The sequence below is a fragment of the Canis lupus genome, chromosome 16, assembly GCF_048164855.1.
Source record: "Canis lupus baileyi chromosome 16, mCanLup2.hap1, whole genome shotgun sequence".
NCBI lineage: Eukaryota > Metazoa > Chordata > Mammalia > Carnivora > Canidae > Canis > Canis lupus.
Window position 1 is genome coordinate 15,483,548 of NC_132853.1, and position 24,571 is coordinate 15,508,118.

At 57.1% G+C, this 24,571-nt stretch overlaps 1 protein-coding gene across 6 annotated transcripts; it reads left to right on the forward strand.

Annotated features, from left to right (window-relative positions):
• Positions 1-520: 520 nt before the first annotated feature.
• Positions 521-23,307, forward strand: MYO1C (myosin IC). 6 transcript variants are annotated; one of them, XM_072779098.1, is made up of 32 exons: positions 521-772; positions 7,488-7,643; positions 7,761-7,876; positions 8,452-8,650; positions 8,736-8,816; positions 10,854-11,033; positions 11,114-11,212; positions 11,419-11,532; positions 11,621-11,692; positions 11,976-12,095; positions 12,186-12,268; positions 12,452-12,557; positions 12,674-12,754; positions 13,016-13,107; positions 14,642-14,736; positions 14,815-14,861; positions 14,975-15,055; positions 17,282-17,387; positions 17,470-17,587; positions 18,458-18,571; positions 18,650-18,726; positions 19,070-19,138; positions 19,237-19,321; positions 19,425-19,584; positions 19,869-19,952; positions 20,645-20,738; positions 20,834-20,889; positions 21,017-21,152; positions 21,229-21,299; positions 21,385-21,482; positions 21,562-21,661; positions 22,089-23,307. In XM_072779098.1, the coding sequence occupies exons 1-32, from the start codon at positions 698-700 to the stop codon at positions 22,113-22,115; spliced, it is 3,192 nt and encodes a 1,063-aa protein (XP_072635199.1). In that variant the 5' UTR covers positions 521-697; the 3' UTR covers positions 22,116-23,307. The 6 variants fall into 6 exon arrangements, with proteins under 6 accessions (XP_072635199.1, XP_072635201.1, XP_072635203.1 ...); XM_072779100.1 differs by lacking the exon at positions 521-772 and adding an exon at positions 1,519-1,657; XM_072779102.1 differs by lacking the exon at positions 521-772 and adding an exon at positions 1,530-1,661.
• The last annotated feature ends 1,264 nt before the right edge of the window (positions 23,308-24,571 follow it).

Below are 24,571 nucleotides of genomic sequence, written 5' to 3' on the forward strand. Positions count from 1 at the left end.
CAGAAGTTGACAGGGCTGAGGCTCCAGAGCCAAGGGATCCAGTCTTCCCAAGCGCTAATGGCTCCGGAAGAGCGCCGCACAGGGGCCTCCTCACAGTGCTCTCCTGCCTCTCCAGCTGAACTATGCTCGGCATGGCCAGCCCCCAGCAGCTCTGGCCTCTCAAACTCCAGGGGCTCACCCGCTGCTAAGGGGAGCTAGGCTAGCTGGGGAGATGTAACGGAGGGGCTGGTGCCTGTTGATGCATCTTGGCTTCAGGAAGGATGTGCTTTCTGGTTTGGGGAACACTGCTCTCCAGCTGATACTAGTGAGTGGGCAGCAGAAGAAGCCTGGCCATGGAGCTGCTGGGGGGAAAGACCTCCTACCCTTTGACCTAGAGGCCAGGGTTCCCCATGCGTGGCTGCATCAGCTCCTCTGGTTACCTGGGACAACAGGCATTTCCTCAGTCCCGCAGCCCCTCCTCTTCCTGCCCCAACCCACTGGGCCAAGAAGCCTTCCAATCAGACCTGGGCTGTTCCAGCTGTGTCCTGAAGAGCTGGACCAGACACATCCCCTGGGGCTGGAGTTGAAGCTGAACCAAGTGGCCATCCCAGTGTGAGACCAGATTCCTGGCTCTGGGAGCAGCCAGAGCCAGTGGGCAGGCAGACTGTTGCTCAGCGGCCCCATTGCTCAGCAAGCACACTGGCTTTCCATCGGCGGAATGGCGCTGCAAGTGGAGCTGATACCCACTGGGGAGATCATCCGCGTGGTTCATCCCCACAGGCCCTGCAAGCTTGTAAGCTGGGATGCTCTAGGCTGGGAGAGAGGGTGGCAATATCTTCCAGGGCCCAGCAGCTCCCTCAAGCAAACCCTTCAGGAAAGAGGTGAGCAGTGGGGAGGGGTTCTGATCCTTGGTGGGACAGGAACAGACTGGACAAGAAGGGGTAAATGGAAAGAAGGGGTAAGAGTTTAAGTGTCTCTAGGAGCAGGATTTTTCCAAGCAGGGATCTAGGTTTGAATCCCTTCCCTTCCAGCTCCTTCATCCTCAGTAGGCTGAGCTATGAACTGGGCATAACTGCTGAGACCAAAAAGACTGATGGTGTATATAAAGCTCCACTCCCGAAGCACTTGTTGAGTTAATGCCTCCCCCTTTTTCTGACCCAAAGAACTAGGACTGGCCAGCCCAGAGCAGTAGCTTGAGCAGAGAAGGAAGATGAAGGGAGACAGTCACAAATCGGGAAGAACGGACTTGGCCTGGCAAAAGGGCGAGTTGGGGGGGTGAGGTCTGGTCTGTTCTGAGGATGCAAAGGAGCCCTGGGACGAGATGCCCCCTTCCACCCAGCACTGCAGCGAGTGGGCCAGGTGTGGAGGAGGGAGGTGTGCGCGCCTGTCTCTGCGTATGCGTGACTGTGACGCGCCGCGTCCCGGGAGCTGGTTGCAGTGTGCGGCACCAAGTCTCCGCGGACTAGGGCGGGGACCGGGGCCAGGGCTGGCCCGGCCGGGGCGGGGCCGGAGGGTTCGCGCGCGCGCGCCCGGGCCTGGGCCCCGCCGGGGATGACGACAGGCAGCGGCCCGGCCCCGGGCGGGCCCTGGGCGGGGAGAGCGTGCCGGGGCCGCGGACTCCGGAGCCGGCCAAGCCGCCCAGCCTGGCCCCCGCCTGCGCGCCCGAAGAGCCGAACCGGTGGGTACGCGAGGCACGGGCAAGGGGCGGGCAGCACCGCGTGGTCCCGGGAGGGCTCTGCTGGCGGGCGGTAAGTGGGAGAGGGCGGGCGGCCGGGCGCCAAGCCAGGCCCGGAGCTGCGGTGCGGGAGGCGAGGGTCGCCGGTCCGGAGATCGCCAGGGCAGAGGGTCGGCCCGGGCTGGCTTGTGCGGGGTCGCAGAACTCGGCCTCGTGGCGACTTAGGTCACTGGCGGGAAACGCGAGGGCGAGGAGGTTGGGGTCGCAGGACCCAGGCGCCCCGTGAGCCCTTTTGGGCCCCTCCAACAGGCCGGGCTCTGCTTCTGGGTTTCAGAGAGACCGCCCGCGCCCCGCCCCTTCCCCTTCTCCTTCTCCCCCGCCCCCCCGCGCCCCAGCAGGGCCAGTTCCCCGCGCGCCCGGGAGCCTGTGAGCGCGGCGGCCAGGGTCTCCGAGATGAATGAGAGAATGAATGGTTGGCTCACGGCCCTGTTCCACTCCCGGCACGCTCTGGTCTCTGTGATTCATTCATTCGTACCGGCATCACCGAGGGGTTACTGAGCCCCTTCTGTATGCTGAGCTGGGTGTACGCTGCAGGAGCAGTCTCCTGGGAGAGACTGACAAGGAAACCGGCGATTAGAGCGGGATGCGATAAGCAGGAGGCTCTGCGTTGGGGGAGGCAGGAAGGGGTTCTGGAGGAGGTGATACCTGAGCTGAATCTTCAAGGATGACTAAGAGTCAAGTGGGGAGAAGGAGAGTGTGTCGGACCAAGGAAGGTGCAGGTGCAAAGGCAAGAAGCATAAGGAGAGAGCCACGCGTGACAGGGCCAGGAGCAGTTCCTTCTGGTTGTGTGTGGTGCTAAGGGGAGCTTGGGGAGAAAAGGCACTGGAGAGGGTCACCCCTGTGGTTACACAGCAGCATAGGCGCACTGGGGTAAACGGAGGACAGAAGGGGCTGCTGGAGTCTATACAGGGACCTGGCAAGAAGCATTAGGTGCAGAGAATGGGCTTGGCACACCGAACATGCCCTATAAACTTTCACTCTATTAACATAAGATATTTATTGATCAGATATGCATTTGTAAATATTACAGGCTGTCGTGGAAAAAATGGATTAAAGGCAGAAAGACAGGGAGGGCAGTTTGGAAGTTGCTGCCTGATCCAGGAGAAGAGTGAAGGGGGAGCAAAGGGAAGGTTTTAGCAGGTGGTGACTCTTTGGTGTGAGAAATGGAGAGAGGGGAACAGGCCTTTTGATGCCAGACAGTGATGACTATCTGGAGGTGACTCCCTCCTTTCTACAGATAGGATATTGAACAAGGAGGAGAGGTCAGGGGACAAAGTGCTCTATTTACTTCTGCTGGACCCCCAGACAGAGGTGTCTGGCACGCCAAAGGCTTGTGGTTCTAGAGGTAGAGTGTACAGCCCTTAAGTGAGGCCCTGTGAACAATTAGGTAGAGTCCTTTAGTCCCTACCTTTCATCTCCGATGCCCCTCACAACAGTTCCCAAGCGTCTGGAATAGTCCTTGGTGAGGCAACCAGGGCCCAGACCTATGGTGGATAAATATAAACTGAGCACCTGTTCTGTGCCCAGGACTACACTGGGGGTGAGATTGGCTGTGGTTCTTTCTACTTCCCCAATAGGCCATGAGGCAGCCGCAGTGGAAACCAGCTTCTAGCAGAAATCTAGGGGTCCTCAGAACACCCTCTCCAGACCTGCATGGTCCTTTGAGGCCCTTTGAACATTTGAGGCTACCCACTGCCTTCCCCACTCCTCCAGAGGTCAGGCCAGAGGGCACCTGGCTCACACGCTAAAAGTCTGTTGGGTCTGCCCCATGCCTGCCCTTACAGGAAACAACCCAGGTGGGAGGAGACCCAGAGGCAGTCTTGGGAAACAAGTCCTGGGTCACTCCTGAAGCCATGGCTTTTCCCCAGCCTGCAGCCGGCCTCTCAGGGGCGGGGCCATGCTGGGGACCCAAAGGCAGCGGTCCACTCCATAGCCGCTACTCCTAAGGCCTACCTGTCAATAGTCACACAACACCGACAGGGCTAGATACTGGGCCCTGCAGTCACGGGGTTACTGGGGAAGGTCACTGCTGGCAGGGTAGCGAGTTGACCCTTACAGAGGAGCGGAAGCTAAGCGGAAGCCCACCAGCTGTAGGCCAGCCTCCCGCTCAGGACAGCCCCGCAGAAGCGATGAATGCTAGAGCTCCTGGTCCCAACCCCACCCCTCCTTTTACTAGTCCTGGGATCTAGCAAGGCATGCACTTGCCCAGACTCAGTTTCCCCGTCTGTGGAATGGGGGTCATAACACGGACGTCATGGCTTGGCCTGAGGGCATAGAAGGGGGTACCAGAAGGCGGCGCTGGGGATGCAGGAAGAGCCTGGCGCTGCAGCCTCCGTCGCGGGGGCTCTCACGCCCGCAGCCCCCGCCCCCGGACGGGCGCTTCCGTCCAGTGAGGCGGGGCGGGCGGGCGGCCGCGGGGGCTGGGGCCGCCCCTCCGCCAGCCCCGCCGCAAAGACGCCCCCTCCTTCCGCAGCCGGGCGGCGGCTGCCGGGCCGCCAGCGGGCATCCCGGGAATGCGGAGGCGCGGGTGGGGGCGGGGCGGCCGGCAGGACCCCTCCGCGAGCGGATTCCCCTCATTCCTGCCGCTTGACGAGGCGGCCGGGGAGGCGGGCGCTGCAGCCGCGAGGCTCCGCCCGCCCTCGGCTCCTTCCCTCCCGCCCGCTAGCGGCCGCAGCGCCCGCCGCGTCCCCGCTCGCCCCTCCTCGTTCCCCCGAGGCGTTCCCCACTCTGGGAGGGCTGGAGACAGCCCCTCGCCCCGCCCCGCTCCCATTAGGTTTTAAACCTGGGGGCACCAAAAAAAAAAAAAAAAAAAAACCTGGGGGCACCGCGGAGGGCTCCCCCTTCCTCCCTGAGCGTCCCCCCCGCTCCCACCATCTCCCAGCTGCGCACCCAGTCAGTCCCCAAGCCCCTGCAGAGGCCCCATCTCCCAGCTGGTGCCCTCCCCCGCCCTCCGCGAGGTCCCCCGGGCCGCGGCTCCGGCAGCGAGGCTGTGGTTCTGCAGGTGGTGAGCCCGCACCTGCCGCCGCAGCCTCGCCCCCCTCCGGGGAGCCCGCCTGGGGCGGAGGGAGGGACCGCTGGGGCTTTGGGTCCAACGCCGCATTTCCCCGCTAGGACAAGTCCACGTCCGCCGTTCTGCGCCTCAGGTCCCTGGTCTGCCAGGTGGGGAAGTGGAGCGCTTTGTAACCGGCAGGCACGCCTGAAGGGCTTTCCCCGCCGGGTAAGAAGCGCGTCTAGTCTGGCTCAGGGCCGGGCTCGTAGTAGGTCTGCCCCGAGCACGTGTGGGAGGGATGTCAAGGCCAGGAGAGGGAAGTGCCGATTGAGAGGCAGGGAGATGCCTCAGCGCTCTGAGCTCAGCCTTCTCTACAACGCTCTCCGGCAGACATTAGCCACACTTTCGGGATGCAGAGGTTCGAAGAAGTTGAGTGACTTGCCCCCAAACAGCTAGTGAGAAACAGCCCAGTCTTCGTCAAGCATCAGAGGCTTTCAGCCATCACCACCTCCACCAGCCCTAAGGTCTAAGCTAGGGTCCGCCCCTCAAGTGCGGCTGCTTGGGGCTGTTTTGGGAGAGGGGGTGTCCCGGGGCCCCAGGGGACAGGAGAGGAGGAAGAGAGTGGAGGAGCCCCTGCGGCACCGAGGCTCTCCAGTCGAGGTGTCTGCGGTCGGGGGGGCATAGGCCCCAAATGCTGGGCGTTGGACGTACAGTTTCCACACGGCACAGTGAGATCTCCGCGGGGGCCGGACCCGCGCTGCGGTCGGCAGGGTCCCCGTGGCCGTGCTTGTCCCGTGGGGGCGCGCTCCGTGCTGATCCTGAATCCTAAAGAGGTTTTCTTGGGGCTTAAAGACATAGCCCCCGCCCCCGCCTCCCAGCGAGTGTACTGGGGTGGACAGTGTCCCGCGCGGAGACTCCGCCCGCCTGGGCGCGCCAGCCGTATTTGGACATTTCGATCTATTTTTAACTTTCCCGGGACTCGAGGTTGGGATGAGGGGGGAGGGAAATCCTGCTTCCTCCGGGATCCACGGGACTCGACCCTTGTCGCGCGCCTGGCCTGGTGCGTAGTGTAGACACGGCCCGGAAGTGAGTTCCGGGTCCGTGTAGACGCGGCGGCCGCGCGGGTTCCGGGCCCCACCCTGGAACCAACGACGTCCCTCCTGGAAAACCTGACTCAGGCGGAGCCCCTGCCCGCCGGGGAGCCCCGCCCCGAGATCCCCGGTAGTTCTTACCCCACCCCCGCCCGCGGAGGGACCCCCGAGCCCGAGCCCGAGCCCAGGGAGGCGGGGTCGACTGGGGGAGTCCCGCGCTCCTGCGGCGCGCGGAGGGGGCGGTGCGGGGGGCGGGCCGGCCCCTCCCCCGCTGACGCCGCCGCCGCCGCCGCCGCCGCCGCGAAGCCCGGGACAGAGAGCGCGGGGCCGCGGAGCAGGGCGCGGGGCCGGCCTGGCAGGATGCGCTACCGGGCGTCGGTGAGCGGAGGGGGCGGGCGGGGCGGGGGTCCCGGGCGTCGGTCTGCGCCCCACGGCGCCGCCTCGGCCCCGCCAGGAAGCGGGCGCGGCCCAGGAATTTCGGGTGGGAAAGCGTCCCGGAAAGTTGCAGGGGAAAGAGGCAGAGGCAGGGAGGGCCGCGGGGCGCTCGGACCCAGGGCCGGGCGAGGAGCCCTCGGAGAGGGCTGGGAGCTCGGAGACCCTTGCCCGGAGGGCCAGAGGGCGGGAGCTTCGGCCAGATTTGGCAGCAGCTTCAGAACAGGAAGGGGGGGGGGGGACTAGCCTGGGAGAGGCAGGCCAGACCCAGAGGGGTGCCCCAGACCAGAGATCTGGGTGCTCTGTGGTTGGAGGAGAATTGGTGGCCCCTGTGGGATCATTGCCCCTTCCCACCACTGCCACCTTGCTTTTCTCCGACCTTTGACACTCTTCATGTCGATTTCTTGGAGCTCCCCCTCCCTATTTGATGAGTGTCGCCTGCGGTGAGGGCCTCCTTGAGCCTGTGTGCTCTGGAGGCAGCTGGGCTTTCCGTGGTAAAACCCCCACCCCCTTGAGGCTTCTGGGGCTCTCAGGAGGAGAGTGTCTGGGAGTCTGGCAGCTGAAGGAGAGGGTGTGGCCCAGCTATGAGGAGTGTCCCCTCCCCCCCCCCCCCCCCACTTATGGGATGGGTGTCCAGCCCAGCTGGGATGGGAGGCCCTATGGGGAATCTCCGTCCTGTGGTCTGGGGATGGCTTCTTGCTTGGTCCCTAGACTCTCTCCCCTTGAAGATTTTGGTGGTTCCAGTGGCCGATGGCCCCACCCTGCCTGCAGAATTCACTCTGAGCATTTGTCCTCCAAAGCACCTGTCACACGTGGCCCTCAGCTAAGGGACCTGAGGTCACCTGGTCTAACTCAACTCCTCCTCCTTGAGGAGGAAGCAGCCCAGAGAGAGAAGGGGATTTGTCCAAGGTCAACAGAGCATTCTTTTGATTATTCCGGGAGTTTCTTCTCATGACCGTTTCTCTACACAAAAGCAGTGCCTGCCTGAATTCAGTGGCCTTGCTTCACATGTCCTCTGGGTCTTTAGTGCCCTGGTGTCCTGTGTCCAGGTCCTATGTGTCCCACCTGGTCTTTGTTCTGTGTGACCCATGTCCTTAGCATCCCGTGTGCCAGCTTACTGTGACCCAGGCCCACTGTACCTAGCCTGGTGTTCTCTGTGTCCTGTGTCCACGGGCCCATGGTTGCCCAAGGGCTGAGGTGGAGAAGTGGCTTTATGTTACCCTGCTGGTTCTGACCGTCTGCCCTGGTGTGTTCCCTGCAGGCCCTGGGCAGTGACGGGGTACGGGTCACCATGGAGAGTGCACTGACCGCCCGAGACCGGGTGGGGGTACAGGATTTCGTGCTTCTAGAGAACTTCACCAGTGAGGCAGCCTTCATTGAGAACCTGCGGCGACGGTTCCGAGAGAACCTCATTTATGTGAGGCCCAAATGGGAAGAAAGGGGGGTGCTAGGGGGCACAGACACAGGGCTGAGGGGGGAAGAGGCATCAGGAATCTCTGGGAGAAACTTCTGATCTTCCTCCCCCAACCCCCAGACCTATATCGGCCCCGTCCTGGTCTCTGTCAATCCCTACCGGGACCTACAGATCTACAGCCGGCAGCACATGGAGCGTTACCGGGGTGTTAGCTTCTATGAGGTGCCACCCCACCTGTGAGTGACCCCCCATCCCAGTCTCCACCTAACTTGACCCCACCTGACCCTCACTCTAAAATATCCCTAACTTCCCACCTGGGGTGAATCATTACTTACATGTGTGAGAGGTCCCCATAGTCCATCACCCTAGAGTGACCCTGATCCCCACTTGAGGTGAATTTTTCAGCCTCATCTGGGTGGGGCCTCCCCAACCCCGCCCCAATACCTACCCTTCCCTCCTTCCTCCCAACTCTACCTGGGCATGGCCCCACAACTTTAGTGACTCCAACCCTCACCTTCAGGAGACCTCCCACCTATAAGTGACCCCAGCTTCTCCCTGAATGACCTCCAGGACCCCCACCCATGAGTGATCTCCTCAGACCTCCATCTGAAGCTGAGAGTGATCCCCATCTTCAACAACAAAGGACCTCTCTTACCCACACCCATCAAGGGTCCCCCAATCCCCACCCTAAAGGGGCATACCCAACCTCCACCCCCAAGCAAAGTCCAACCGGATAGGGGACTCCACCTCCCCTTCCTATCTTGCCCCCTGCCCCCACACCCCTTGAGCTCCTGACAAGCCTCTGCCTCAGATTTGCAGTGGCTGACACTGTGTACCGGGCACTGCGCACGGAGCGCCGGGACCAGGCGGTGATGATCTCTGGGGAGAGCGGGGCAGGCAAAACAGAGGCCACCAAGCGGCTGCTACAGTTCTACGCTGAGACCTGCCCCGCCCCTGAGAGGGGGGGTGCTGTGCGAGACCGGCTGCTGCAGAGCAACCCTGTGCTGGAGGTGAGGGGGCAGCCGTACCTGCAGGGAGGAGGGTCGCAGGAGGAGGTTGCAGAGAGCCTTCATTCCGCCCCCTCTCCACTTCTAGGCCTTTGGAAATGCCAAGACCCTCCGGAATGATAACTCCAGCAGGTTTGGGAAGTACATGGATGTACAGTTTGACTTCAAGGTACCTGTGAACGTGTCAAGGCAGGGGGAGTGGGATTCCCTTCAGTAGGTGCCCACTCGCCAGGTCTTTGGTACTAGCCAATATTTATTGAGTGCCTACTATGTGTCAGGTGCTGGTGGTACAGTAGTGAAACGAAACAGATAAAAGTCCTGCCTCCAGAGAAATCATAAACAAAAATCTAACTTAGGTGACAAGTGCTGTGGCAAAAAACAAAATGAGGTAAGAGGTGGGGGCAGTTGCTATTTTAAATAAAGCAGATAGGGTAGCCCTCACTGAGAAGGTGGTATTTGGCAAAAGCCTGATAGAGACAGGGGGGCAAGCTGTGCAGATACCTGGGGGAGAGAGTTCAGGTGGAAGGAGTAGCCAATGCAAATGCCCTGAGGTTGGAAGTGTTTGGTATAAAAAAGATAGCAAGGAGGCCAGTGAACAAGGCACCAGGGAATAGGGGAGGAGGCCGGATGGTTTAGGCACTTTTGGGTCTCTGTAAGAACTTGTTTTAAAAACTCTGAGTAGGGACCCCTAGGTGGCTCAGCGGTTGAGGCCTGCCTTCAGCCCAGGGTGTGATCCTGGAGACCCGGGATTGAGTCCCACGTCAGGCTCCCTGCGAGGAGCCTGCTTCTCCCTCTGCCTGTGTCTCTGCCTCTCTCTGTGTGTCTCTCATAAATAAATAAATAAAATCTTAAAAAAAAAAAAAAAAACAAGGCAGCCCCCATGGTGCAGTGGTTTAGCGCAGCCTGCGGTGTGATCCTGGAGACCCGAGATCGAGTCCTGCATCGGGCTCCCTGCATGGAGCCTGCTTCTCCCTCTGCCTGTGTCTCTATGAATAAATAAATAAAATCTTAAAAAAAAAAAAAAAAAAACTTGAGTAGAGGGGCATCTGGATGGCTCAGCCAGTTAAGTCAGTTAAGTGCCCAACTCTGTTTCAGTTTAGGTCATGATCTCAGGGTCATGAGGTCGAGCCCTTCATTGGGCTCAGCGGGAAATCTGCTTGAGATCCTCTCTTTCCCTCTCCCTCTCTCTCTTAAAAATAGCAACCAACCAAACAAACAAACAAAACCCCACAAAAGCAAAACTATAAGTAGATGTTAACTAACTTGAATTTAAATAAAAACTTGAAATTAAAAAACAAAACTCTGAGTAGGAAGGGAAACATTGGAGGATTTGGAAATGAAGTGTGTTGTGATGTGGCTTTTCTCTCAGATCCCTCTGTTGCTTTTTTTTTTTTTTAAGATTTTATTTACTTATTTATGAGAGACACAGAGAGAGAGAGAGAGAGAGAGAGAGAGGCAGAGACACAGGCAGAGGGAGAAGCAGGCTCCATGCAGGGAGCCCAACGTGAGACTCGATCCCGGGTCTCCAGGATCATGCCCTGGGCCGAAGGCGGCGCTAAACTGCTGAGCCACCCGGGCTGCTCATCTCTGAGTAGGAAGAGAAACATTGGAGGATTTGGAAAAGAAATGTGTTGTGATGTGGCTTTTCTCTCAGATCCCTCTGGTGCTTTGTTGAAAGTAGATGGTAGGAGAAGCAAGTGGAGCAGGGAAACCAGTTAGGAAGCTGGCAGTTACTACGTTGAAGTAACAGATGACCGTGGCTGAGACTAGTGTGATAACAGTGTAGGCTCTGAATGTTTTGAGGGTGAAGGCAACAGGATTGGCTGTGTGAGTAAATATGAGGTTAGAAAAAGAGGCTTTCCAGAGGACAGCAAATTTCTTGGACTGCATAGCATGAGGGGCAGAGTGACCAATGGCCAACATGGGAAGAGGGGAGCTCATCTGAGGAGGGGGATACCAGGAGTTCAGTTCCAGGCCTGTTGGTGTGAGCTGCCTGTCAGACAGCCAAGGGGAACAGCCAGGTAGATAGGGCTGCATACACTCATTTCTTAGATGAGGATGTTGAGGCCGAAAGGGGTGACTTGTCTAAGTCCATGCAGCTAGTGGCAGCACTGGAAATAGAGGCCAGGAATGCAGAGGAAGGAGTGGAAGCTGGGCCACATCCCCAGGCCCCCTGAGCCATCACCATGTCCTGCGCTGCCCACAGGGTGCTCCCGTGGGTGGCCACATCCTCAGTTACCTCCTGGAAAAGTCCCGAGTGGTGCACCAGAACCACGGGGAGAGAAACTTCCACGTCTTCTACCAGCTGCTGGAAGGGGGCGAGGAGGAGATGCTGCGCAGGCTGGGCTTAGAGCGGAACCCCCAGAGTTACCTGTACCTGGTGAAGGTGAGTAGCAAGTGGGCAGGGCAGACACCGCCCAGGGAGCACAGCACCAGGGCTGGTAACCCACCCTGCCCTTCACCCAGGGCCAGTGTGCCAAAGTCTCCTCCATCAATGACAAGAGTGACTGGAAGGTCGTCAGGAAGGCTCTGACAGTCATTGACTTCACTGAAGATGAAATTGAGGTGAGACCTATGCTGGGGTCCCTTCCTGCCCTCCCTCTACACCCTGAAAATCTCAGTCTCCTTTTATAGCCCATGGCCACTTACAGCCCCCTTGTCTCAGACACTCCCCTACCTCTAACCTGTTCCATCTGACTGGTCACTGGTGGCCCTTATGGGCTGTCTGCTCCTCCTGTGACATGCCCCCCACCCTCTCCCTGTTCACCCAGGACCTGCTCAGTATCGTGGCTAGCGTCCTGCACTTGGGCAATATCCACTTTGCTGCTGATGAGGAGAGCAATGCACAGGTCACCACCGAGAACCAGCTCAAGTATCTGACCAGGGTGAGTGGACTGAGCAAAGGGCAGGGGCAGAGCAGGCGGGGTGAGGAGGAGCGCACCCTCTCCATGCCCACCCCTCCTCCCTTGGCAGCTTCTTGGCGTAGAAGGCTCAACGTTGCGGGAAGCCCTGACACACAGGAAAATTATCGCCAAGGGAGAAGAGGTGAGGCCAAGCCTTTGTCTCAGGAGGTAGGGGTTGAAGGGTGCAGGTGTTCCAAGGCCTCTTTCTGGGACTCCCACCTCCGGGAATGAGGCCTCTTGTCCCTGTGCCATCTTCCCTCTGATGTGGCCACCGTGGCCTTCCCCAGTGTATCCCCAGTGTATCCTTCCCGGGAGCCGGGAGGATAGCATGGTCATGGTTTTCTGGTGTTTGGCCCTGAGCCCATAGAGCAGGGGGATGGAAAGGAGTCTGTGGCATTCTTCTCCTGTCTCACCCTGGCCGGCAGCTCCTGAGCCCACTGAACCTGGAACAGGCTGCGTATGTGCGAGACGCCCTCGCCAAGGCTGTGTATAGTCGTACTTTTACCTGGCTGGTCAGGAAGATCAACAGGTCGCTGGCCTCCAAGGTGAGGGCTTGGCCGGTGCTGCTTCCGAAGCAACAGGGAGGCCTGGGGCTGGGAACTATCACACACCAGGACCCATGCTCTTGGCCCTAGGATGCCGAGAGCCCCAGCTGGCGGAGCACCACAGTCCTTGGGCTTCTGGACATTTATGGCTTTGAAGTATTTCAGCACAACAGGTCAGCATCCCTTCCCCCTGTCTGTCTCTCCTCCCATCTGCCCTGTCCTGGTCCCCACCTCCCCCTGCCTCGTGTTCCTGACAATGCCCCCAGCCACCTTGAGTCCTGCTCTGTGTGTCTCTCCCCTGCTCCTGGTTCTGTGTACCCCTTGAACTACTGTGGGCTCTTCTGTTTCCCTCACAGCTTCGAGCAGTTCTGCATCAATTACTGCAATGAGAAGCTGCAGCAACTCTTCATCGAGCTCACCCTCAAGTCGGAACAGGAGGAATATGAGGCAGAGGGCATCGCGGTGGGTGCAAGCCTGCAGGTGTCCCTGTGGACACCCTGTAGGAAGCCAGGCATGGGGTCTCCTAGAAGAGGTGCTAGGACCCCATGATGATGCCTTCCTTCCCTTTTGTCTCTCAGTGGGAGCCTGTCCAATATTTCAACAATAAGATCATCTGTGACCTGGTGGAGGAGAAGTTCAAGGGCATCATCTCCATTTTGGTGAGCCCTCTGCTCCTCCAAGGCCTCATGTTGGAGGCTGAGTGGGAGGATGTTACTCCCTTCCTGTAGGCATGTCCACAGAGGGCCCAAGTTTGGTGTTGAGCAGGGACAGGGCAGGGCTGTGCGTCCCTAAAGGGAGGTGTTGGCCTGGTCTGGAAGTTGTCTGTGGGAGGCTCCCTACGATCTGCCCCATTCCCTGGGCCTCCTGAGCCCTCCAGCTCCTTCCCTGATACACCCCTCACCTTCTGTCACACACCCCAGGATGAGGAATGTTTGCGCCCTGGGGAGGCCACGGATCTGACCTTCCTGGAGAAGTTGGAGGACACAATCAAGCACCATCCGCACTTCCTGACGTAAGTGGGGTTGCAGCGCAGCGTAGGGGCAAAGCCCATGAAGCATGAGATCCCCCTACAATCGTAAAACACCAGCCACAGGGAGATGACCAGGGGAGGTGTCAGTTGAGGATGGGCGCACAAAGCTGCAGCTTGCGGTGCATCCACAGAGTAAGAAGCTAAGAGGAGTGTGGCTCCCTTTTTATTCTTGCCTGAGAATGAAACTTGCTAAGATCTTTTAGTTTCCTTGTGTGGAAGTTGGTTTTTCTTTAAGAAATCCCCTAAAGTGAGAAGGAGAAGAAAACAAGCACCTCTGCCACAGCTCTGGCCTGCTTCTTTTGTTCCCATCGCCTCCTCTAACCCGAAGCAACCCTATAAGGAGGTGTTCGTGGTGCTTTCTCCACTTTCCTGAGGCTCCAAGAGGTGAAGTCATTGCCCAAGGTTATCGGATACTTAGTAGGCTGCAGAGCTAGGACTTAGGCCTGGAGCTGTTAAATGCCAAAGCCCTGAGCATTTTTGGCTTCATGGTATCTTAAAAACCTTCTCCGATTGCAAAAATAATATTGCTCATTAGAGAAAAGTTGGAATGTGTGCAAAAGCCACTTGTTATCCTGTCACCCAGAGGTCATCACTGTTAACAATTTGAGGCATTTCCTTCCTGCCTTTTTCTATATGTTGGGTTATTTTTTTTTATATAGTTGAGAACTTGTTGTGTATAAGGTTCAGAATAATGTTATATCCTGAGCATTTTCCTGTATCATCAAACACAAAAATTTCCTCAAAACACTTCCTCCAGTGCCTCTAACTCACAGATACTCCACTGCTCTCACCCAGCCTCTGGGGGCCCCGGCCAGCCTCCATATTTTTCTGCTGGGTAACAAGGCTGCCACAAATACCTTTGTGCCTTAAAACTCTGCCTATATTTCTGGTTAGTTGCTTGGAATGGTGCTAAAAGTAGAAAATGGGTTAAAGGATAGAAACATGCTTAAGACTTAAGTAATCTTTGGGGGCAGATTCCATTCTTAAAATGTAGTGGGCAGGGGCACCTGGGTGGCTCAGCCAGTTAAGTGGCTGCCTTTGGCTCTGGTCATGATCCCAGGGTCCTGGGATTGAGCCCCACATCGGGCTCCCTGCTCAGTGGGGAGTCTGCTTCTTCCTCTCCCTCTGCCTGCTACTCTCCCCTCTTGTGCTCCCTATGTCAAGTAAATAAATAAAATCTTTTTTTAAATGTGGGCAGTGTTTGGCTCTCTGAGCAGAGTCAGGCATAGCCACAAGCAATGAAAAATAGCCTCTGCCCAGCGAGCTGGGGCAGTGCAGAGGCCTAGGGCCCGGTCCTGGTGCTCTGTGACCCTGGATAAGGCCGGATGCCTCCCCAAGCCTCCGTGACTGTGGGGAGGCTAATAGCTCTGCCTTGTCTACCACCCGGTACAGAGGGTTGTAGCCTGGTCTGGGTCATGCTTACTCCTTCCTGGATGCCTGGTTCTTCTCTTGAGCCTCTTCAGCAGGCAGGGGCACTGCTCAGGCCAGGAGTCTGGAGCTTCCTCTCCTTCCCCAGGCACAAGCTGGCTGACCAGCGGACCAGGAAATCTCTGGGCCGTGGGGAGTTCCGCCTTCTGCACTATGCTGGAGAGGTGACCTACAGTGTGACTGGTGAGGATTCTGGAGTTGGGTCCCTACAGTGGCCAGGGGAGGGGCTCTCCCTCACTTCGTGTCTGTTCCCCCTTTCAGGGTTTCTGGATAAAAACAATGACCTTCTCTTCCGGAACCTGAAGGAGGTGAGGAAGACTGGGGAGAGGGATCGGGGTCTGGATACCGACTGGCCTCTGCTCCAGCAATCTGTCCTGCGTTTCCCTGTGCCCTGACCCTGATCTCTGCTCTGCCCTCACAGACCATGTGCAGCTCAGAAAATCCCATTATGAGCCAGTGCTTCGACCGGAGTGAGCTCAGTGACAAGAAGCGGCCAGAGACGGTGTGGAGGCTGTGGGACCTGAGGGGGCATGTGTGTGCCCGTGTGTGTGTGTGTGTGTGTGTGTGTGTGTGTGTGTATGAATGCCTGTGTGAGCCAGGAGTTGGTGGCATACACGTGATGTGTGTTCACTGTCCGTGGCTAGGAGGCTGCCCGTAGGTGCGACTGTGCTTGCTTCTCTGGATGTTCCTGGCTCTAAGTGTAGACCCACACACATATACCTGAGTCCTTGTGGGAACTTGTCTGTGCGTGGGCACTTGTGTGCATCCACCTACTCGGCAGACATTTGAATCAGACGTTACTAGACGTTTAGGACACTGAAATGAATAGGTGCTTTCACAGCAATGTACACAGGGCACTTTGGGAACAGAATTGAGAACAGCAAATTGCCTGGGGGTGGGGGTGGGGATGGGGGTCAGGGAAGGCTTCCTGAGGAAGCATCTGAAATATCTTGGAACCGAGGGGGTGCTTGTCACAGGGACCTATGTGAGGGTACTGGAGGCAGCAAGAGGCCCAGCACAGACAGAGTCCCAAGAAAGACTGGGAGGTCGACATCGACAGGAGGGTAACATCACCGAGGAGAGTGGCTGGGAAGGGCTGGGAAGGGCAGGTGCGACCAGTGGTGCCAGATGCTGGTAGAGCTCCAGGGAGCTCCAGGCAGAGGTGTGGCTGTAGGGCATGCCAAGAGGAGGGTCCAGGTCCCAGGAGGAGCAGTGCTCTGTCGGCCAAGTGCCACGGGCCGAGACATGCTGGCAGGAAAGGAGTGGAAACCGTGTTGCCAGCATCTGACTCCCCCGGCCCCTGCTCTCTGTTGGGTGTGCGTACCCCACACCCTCCATGGCTACACTCACCCTCCCAAGCTGGGAGCACGCAGGCACCCCTGTTCCAGCCTCTCCAGTGGCTGCAAGTTCATGCGTCCACTGCTCTCTGGTGGCTCTCAGGCAGCCCGGACTCCACTAGCCTAAAATGGGCCCTTGATTGCACAGTGCCCCAGGCCTGCGCCTTTTGTGTCCCGAACTCAAGACAAGGATCACCCTCCACTCAGTCCCACAGGCCAGAAACCTGGGCAATATCTGTCACTCTTTAGTCTCCCCCATCTCCTTCATCCAGACAACTGGATCTTGACAGTTTCTGCTGCCTGAGTACTTCCCAACTCTTTCTTCTCAGCCCTTTCCCATAATCATGGCTTCATTTCAATGCTTTGAGCCAGCCAGCATCCTCCCTGGTCTCCTGGCTTCCCAGCTGCTCTTACTGCCCACTCTCCACATATCTGCTTAGAGATATTCCAAAATGCAGATCTGTGCCTGCTTTTTCCTCACTCCAGATTCCTCATTGGCTCCCTGTTTCCCTCAAGTCAGTTAGTTTCCCTAATGTGACTCTCCAGACCTGTCAAGATACTGCCTCTGCCTGCCTCTCTAATCCTATCTTGTTGACTCCCCATCTTGGTCTTTGCACTGCTTATAGCTCCCTGGGTACCTCAGGCTTTTGCATAGGCTGTCCCTCTGCCCAAATACCTCTCTCTCTTCTCTTCTTTCTGGCTATTTCCTATTTATCCTTTAAATCTCAGCCCAAGGGTCATTTCCAGATGGCCTCTCCTGATGCCCCTTACCCCACAGACTAGATTGGTTGCACTTCTCGATGCTTTTGGAACCCCCAGGCATATACTTCTGTCATTAGTGGGATTGCAGATTTGTTGAGGAGCCTGCTGCTTTCACAGTCCTGAGACCCCTGAAGGTGCTGCTGAGCAGTGTGCAGAGATAATGGTTGGATGCGCAGAAGTGGGACGTGTTGTTAAGGAATGTGGCCCTGAAATTCTGGAAAGAGAAAAAGTGGGCATCAGAGGGAAATTTATTTTTTAAAGATTTTTTTAAAAATTTAAGTAATCTCAAAAAAAAAAAATTAAGTAATCTCTACAACCAACATGGAGTTTGAGCCCACAACCCCAAGCTCAAGAGTCACTGGCTCCACAACTGAGCCAGCCAGGTGCCCCCTGAGCAGGGTTTTTAGATATGAGTGAGGTTCCTAGGTTGATTTCTCTAGCCCAACTTGACCACTTCCTCTACTGTGAACGAGGGGAGCCAGGAGGAAGAAGGGTCCTAAGCAGGGCACAGGACGGCCATGGGAATTGACCCTGCTCTGCTACAGGAAGGGGCCTCCACAGGGCTTAGCACCTCTGCCTCAGGGAAGGGCAGCCTTGGCCAACCATCCCCCTTCACTTTGACTGGCCAGGTTGCCACCCAGTTCAAGATGAGTCTCCTGCAGCTAGTAGAGATCCTGAAGTCCAAGGAGCCCGCATATGTCCGCTGCATCAAGCCCAATGATGCCAAACAGCCCGGTAGGCCCCTCCCACCCTGTAGGCCTGTGGGGGGTTACCCATTGGTGAGAGTCTGCTGACCACCCTGTTACCCCTACACCAGGCCGCTTTGACGAAGTGCTGATCCGGCACCAGGTGAAGTACCTGGGGTTGATGGAGAACCTGCGCGTGCGCAGAGCTGGCTTTGCCTATCGCCGCAAATATGAAGCTTTCCTGCAGAGGTGGGGACACGGCCTGGCTTAGTGTCAGGGAAAGGGGGTAGGAGACTAGGAACTTTCTAGATCCTGAGAGAGGGGCAGGGGTTCTCAGCCCCATTTAAGAGGCTAGGACACTGAGCTGCTTTGAGATGTATGCCAGGGACCCCTTCATCCTGCAGGCCTAATATCAAGCTAGGTGGACAGAATGTCAGCTCCCTTCCCCCACATCCCGGTTCCCAGCCCTGCCCTCATAGAGCACCTGGGTAGGGGTCCGTAGGCAGGCATCTATATGGTTGTCATCAGAGGAGATGGTAAAACCTATGAAGAGGACAGTTTCCAATCAGCTCAGAAAGGATAGAGCAACTTTGTGGTTAGTCTGAATTAGGGGCTGAGGAGTCAGGGTGAATTCCATCTCTGCCCTGTGGCATTAGGCAGATGAGGGTATATCGGTTTCGCCATTTTTTTAAGATTTTATTTTTTTTTCGTGAGAGACAGAGAGATAGAGAGGCAGAGACACAGGCAGAGGGAGAAGCAGGCTCCATGCAGGGAGCCTGACGTAGGACTCGATCTGGGGTCTCCAGGATCACACCCTGGGCTGAAGGCAGGGGCTAAACCGCTGAGCCACCAGGGCTGCCCAGTTTCTCCATTTTTTTTTTATTTTATTATTATTATTATTATTATTATTATTTATTTTTTTTTTTTTAGTTTAGTTTTGTTTTGTTTTGTTTTTGTTTTTGTTTTTTGGTTTCTCCATTTTTAAATGGATGTAGTGACAGAGTGACCTCCCAGGCTTTTCATAAGCTGCAAGTCAGTGAGAGTAACCATCAGGTGCTCAGGAAAGCTGGCACTGGTTGGAGCGGGAGCTGGGTGCATCTCTGTTCTTCCTGTTCCCAGATACAAGTCATTGTGCCCAGAGACATGGCCCACATGGAAAGGACGGCCCCAGGATGGGGTGGCTGTGCTGGTCAGACACCTGGGCTATAAGCCAGAAGAGTACAAGATGGGCAGGTGAGTGGGGCCCACCTGTACCCAGTGTTTAGGGGACACGGGTGGTGAGCCAGGGGCTGATCACCACTGCCCTCTCAGGACGAAGATCTTCATCCGCTTCCCCAAGACCTTGTTTGCCACAGAGGATGCCCTGGAGGTCCGGCGGCAGAGCCTGGGTGAGAAGCCCCACCTTTCCTGTCCCTGTGGGGTCTGTTCTGGGGAGCAGGAGAGAAATCACTGCATTGGACCCTTTTCTCCAGAAGTCTGCGTCACCCACATCCAGCTCCCCTCCTCCTTACCAGCTCCAGCCTTGACCCTGGGTGCAAACTCAGAGCATGCTTGCACATTTCTTTTGCTCCCTCCCTCCTCCACATGTTCTCCCTTGGCTTATCTATCCTCTCACTCGGTAGCTCCTTCAGCTATTCCCTCCTTCATGCCACTCAGTGAGCTCCAGCAGTACCAGGCCCCCAGCTGGATCCCCTGGGCTCTGGCCAATCAACTTTCTTTCCCACACTACAGCCACGAAGATCCAGGCTGCCTGGAGGGGCTTTCACTGGCGACAGAAATTCCTGCGGGTGAAGCGATCAGGTTTGGGGGCCCAGGGGTCTTCAGAAGGGACAGGGTCTGGGGCTAGAGCAGGCTACCATGGTGAGGAGATCATGGTCAGCCATTTGTGGTCTCCACAGCCATCTGCATCCAGTCGTGGTGGCGGGGGACGCTGGGCCGCAGGAAGGCAGCCAAGAGAAAGTGGGCCGCGCAGACCATCCGGAGGTGAGCCCCCAGGGGGTACCACGAGGGGGTGGTGCAGAGCAGGGTGGGGGTGGGGGGCGTTGCCAGGTGTCCCACTCCCACTTCTGTTGGGCCCTACCCCCAGGCTCATCCGAGGATTCATCCTACGCCATGCACCCCGCTGCCCTGAGAATGCCTTCTTCCTGGACCATGTGCGCACCTCTTTCTTGCTCAACCTACGGCGGCATCTGCCCCGGAACATCTTGGACACTTCCTGGCCCACACCACCTCCTGCCTTGCATGAGGTCTGTGGCCTTCCCTGCTGACTTAGGGATCATGAGAGGACTTGGCAGAGGGGCCCAATAATCTTGTGGCTAGAAAAGGATCTAGAAGACTCCCTGAGGGAGGTGAACTGGAGCTGGGCCACAGGCAGTGACTTCTCTCGAGAGAAGAGACTCAGGAACGGAAGGGTTGTCCAGGTTGTGGGGCTGTCGCTTCAGCAGAGCCCCAGGCGTGGGCACCCACCGATCGTCTTCAGAGGGAAGGGAGCCAGGCTGCCCAGGTGCCCTGACCTCACTTGTGTCCTCAGGCCTCAGAGCTTCTACGGGAGTTGTGCATGAAGAACATGGTGTGGAAGTACTGCCGGAGTATCAGTCCTGAATGGAAGCAGCAGGTATGGAGATCGAGGAGCCAGGCGCAGACTAGCCAGCAGGTTGGGGGAAGTAGCAGGCATCACTTGAGTCCTGGCTGGGAAGGAACACTTTACCCCTGGGTGAACAGCACAACCTCAAGTTGGGTCCTGAGCCCTATTTGACGTCATGTATGAAACCAGTGCTGGAATAGATTTTTGGGTGGCAAATAGGATTCGTCCTCTAGGCCAACTCTACTGGACTGGTAGAGGCTCCCCAGAGCCCTGTAGTGTCAGTCTGATCAATAGGTACTCTGTCATGGCTCCAGAGACAGACATCGGTGACCCATGTGCCTTGTATGTGCCAATTCAGTATTGGATGATGCTAAGGGACCCATCAGCTCAGGTGACCTGTGGTAGTTTGGAGTATCAGTAATCGGCCAGCTTCAAGATGCCAAGCTAGAGCTGAAGGGCCCCAGGGCCTGCAATGATGGGGAGTTAGCCTCAAAGTCAAGCCTGGCCCCTGTTGTGACCCTTCTGGGAAGCCCTCTGCCTTGTCAGTGGGGAAGGGAGAAGGCAGAGGGGTCAGCAGGAGTGTGGGCGGCAGGGCTTGGCCTCCATGCTGGGGCCAGAGAGAAGGTGAGAGGCTGTCTCAGTGCCTGAGGCCTGCCTATGATAGTTCCCACCCCTTCTAATACCACTCCCCTACCCCTGCTCCCCCCTCCCCATCTCCTCAGCTGCAACAAAAAGCTGTGGCCAGTGAGATCTTCAAGGGCAAGAAGGACAATTACCCCCAGAGTGTCCCCAGGCTCTTCATCAGCACCCGGCTTGGTGAGCCCCTGACTTCCAGTGCTTCCAGTGCTCCAGAGCCCTGTAGCACCACCCCCTCCCTTCCTCTGACCTCCCACTCCCCCATACTGTTGTAGGTGCAGACGAGATCAGCCCCAAAGTGCTGCAGGCCCTGGGCTCAGAGCCCATCCAGGTGAGAGGACGGTTCTGCAACCTGAGAGCTGGGGGGTGGGAGGCTTGGGGCCAGGGGCAGAGAGTGACTGGTAGCCCTGGAGCCCCCCAGCCCCTCCTCTGACCCTCACCCCACCTCCTGTCTATAGTACGCGGTACCAGTGGTGAAATACGACCGCAAGGGCTACAAAGCCCGCTCCCGGCAGCTGCTGCTGACGCCCAACGCCGTGGTCATCGTAGAGGATGCCAAAGTCAAGCAGAGGATCGACTACACCAACCTGACTGGTGAGCCAGGGCCCAGGGTTGCATGGGGAGGACCCGGCTCTGACCTGTGACCACTGACCTCTGCCCTTTCCCTCAGGAATCTCTGTCAGCAGCCTGAGTGACAGCCTCTTCGTGCTGCATGTGCAGCGGGAGGACAACAAGCAGAAGGTAGCTCTCCGGGGCCTGGGAGGCAGGGCAGAGGTGGGTTCAGTTGTTCTGGCCAGGGCCTGACCCCTGTCCCTCCCGCCCCCAGGGGGATGTGGTGCTGCAGAGCGACCATGTGATTGAGACACTGACCAAGACCGCCCTCAGCGCTGACCGTGTGAACAACATCAACATCAACCAGGGCAGGTGAGGTACTTGGGGGTGGGAGTGGAGGGCATGTGTGCACATGCAGGCAGCCCTCACACACCCTCTTCCTTCCTCCCAGCATCACGTTTGCAGGGGGCCCTGGCAGGGATGGTATTATCGACTTCACGCCTGGCTCAGAACTCCTCATCACCAAGGCCAAGAACGGGCACCTGGCTGTGGTGAGTGGCGCTGCAGGTGACAACCTGCTCCTGACCAACAGCCCTAGGGCTAGGGTGAGCTTCCGGTGGCCACACTTCCCCTGACAGCTTGGCAGAGCCTGGGCACCTCTTCCACGAATCTCCAGCCAGGGGGCGTCAGACCACCTTTTTCATACCATTGCGTATTGAGGGCCAGAGAGCAGAGCCATTGGAGCCCCCACAGGGCTGACAGTCATAAAGATGGTAGCATGGGGAGGTGGGACAGGCCTACGTGTGTTCAGCAGGTGTGGAGGCAAGACCCACTCTGGCAGGGCAGGGCAGGGCAGGGAGTCTGTGGGACTGAGGCCACCAGACCGCCCCCTCCCTAACCACCATTGCATGTATCCCATCCAGAGCTCCTCTGTCTACTTCCTACTCACCACTTGAGCTTCTCTCTCTGCCCTCACAGGTGGCCCCACGGCTGAACTCACGGTGATGAAGGCGCCCACTGGACCCCTTCCCAACTCCCAATGCTTTGCTTCTCCCCCTTCCCTTCCCACTTACCAAAGACTCGAGCTTCTAGACAGGGACCCAGGGATACCTTGAAGCCCACCGACAAATTCCTGCCTTTTGCTCACCCCTCTCGTGAGGGAGCAGCGGGGGCCAGGGAGCTGCCCCAGATGTGGGCCAGGCCGGGCCACAGCAATAGGAAAGCCGGGGCCAAAGGCAGCTATGCCAGCCCCACTGCCGATGCCAAATATTTGAGAGAAGGGAACTTTTGCTGAGGTTTTCTCTGAGATTTTTTGATGCTTTATAAGAAACTATTTTTTAAAAAAAGCCATCTTCCCGCCCCAAGACACACTGGATGTGTTTTCCTCGACTCGGGCAGGGCAGGGAATGTAGCTGAGAGGTTGGGCGGTCTGGGTTCTGGTGCCCTCTTTCCCGCCTAGGCCACCCCCTCCTCTTCATTCCCTTGGCACCTTTCTGCCTGTCCACCTGTCTGTCTGCCCGTCCCCTTCACAGCCCACTCCGACATCCCCCTGGGGGCTGAGACCACCTTTGTCTACCTCCTTCCTCCTGCCTTAAAAATACTCTTTCAAAGTCATCATCCCAGCCCAAGGGCATCCTAGAGTAGGGGAAGGAGTTTCAGACCCCAAAATTTGGAAGACACAGAGATCATCCTGTCCAGCTTCCTGGTGTGACAGAACAGGAGACAGAGGCCCAAGAGGAGGAAGGACTTCATTTGGCAGGTTGGGGCAAAACCAGGACTGCAGCCCTGTCTTCAGCATACCTCACTGCCTCTCCCAGGGACAGACTCATGTCTTAAGGGTGCATATGGCTCCCTAACCAGTAATCACCTCTGGGGGCCAACAGGTGGGAGAAGCATTCCTGTCTGAGTCTATGCCTTAGGATGACAAATACCTTGTCTATACTTTGGCCCCAATTCAAAGATACAGGGCCTTTCCTGGCCCCTGGCCCCCTCCCTGTTCTGGGAGCCCAGGTAGGAGGCTGGCCTTGGGAAGAGCTGCAGAGGCATCACCTCTTTCTGCTGCTTCCCCCCACCACCCCAGAGGGTCTGAGGGCTGTGCAACTTGCCCAACTGCCTCTGCCCTCCTGGGGGTCTCAGCCCACTGCTGACACTTCTGCAATCCAGAGAAACACTAAATAAAGCAATATGTGTTTGCCAACGTTGGTCTGCTCGTGAATGTTAGGAAAGGGAAAAGGACCCCTAAAAGGCAACCGGTGGTCTTGAATGAGAACTAGAATTGTATTAGAATTTTTGCTTTGTCCACAGAAGAGAGAAGGCAGGGCTCCCTGAGAGAAAACAGTGTAACCAGGAGCTGCAACATGGATTTGCTCACTTTCTTTTTTTAAGATTTTTTTTATTTATTTGAGAAAGAGAGCATGAGTGGGGGAGAGGAAGCAAAGAGAGAGGGAGGAGCAGACTGCACTGAGCAGGGAGCCCAATGCCGGGCTCAATCTCACAACCCTGAGATTGTGACCTGAGCTGAAACCAAGAGTCAGACGCTTAACTGCCCAAACCCCCCAGGTGGCCCCGGACTTGCTCTTTCACTGACTACAGAAGGGCTGCTCAGCCTGGCCCAGTGCTGTGGCCCTGGGGAAGACACAGCACACACAGTTGCTGCTCAGTGGTCCTCAATCTGTCAGACAGAAGCAGCCCAGTGTGGGAAGTGCGGGCCCTGAGGGGCTCACTGATTAGTGATTGACTCAAGTCAGGGAGAAGGGTTCCAAACACTTGACAGAGAAGGTGACACTTGGCATGGGTCCCAAAGGATAGGCTCCAAATTCTGTTGCAAGTGGGGAATATAATCTAAATTGGCCTGGGCAGAAATGGCATTTATTAGCGTTACCAACCTAGCAGTCCCAGGGTAGAGATGCTTCTAGGCACCCAACATTGTCAGGAATGTGTCTGGAACCATATCTTGGCTCAGCCTTTCTCTGTAGTGGCTCCACTGTCAGGCAAGATTTCTACTTGTGACATGGCAGCAGCTGCCAGCAGCCGTGGGCTTTCATTCTGTGAGGTTAGCATGGGTGGCAGAAAAAAAGTGTCTTTTCCAGTAATTCGAAAGTCTCAGAACTGATTCACAGTGGGCTGACTTGAATGAAGTGCTCTTTTCTGCCTCAATCATTATAGTTAGGGAGAAGGGCGTATTCTGAGCTGTCTGCCTGGCCTGGGTCATTTGTCTAACCCCCTACCCCACCCCCAGACAGAAGCAGCATGAACCACACCTGACTCATGGTCAAGAGAGGGGAGCAGACAGCTTCCCAAAAGCATCAGAGTGTTGCCTCTAGAAGAAAGGGATTGAGTGTTGCAGGAAGCATCCACAGAACTCCACAGATGGCTAAGAGTTTTCCCAAGTGGAAAGACGTGACCAGAAGGGTTTAAAGGCACGAAAAAGCTTAATTTGGTGGCAAGCTACCTGCTGAGGG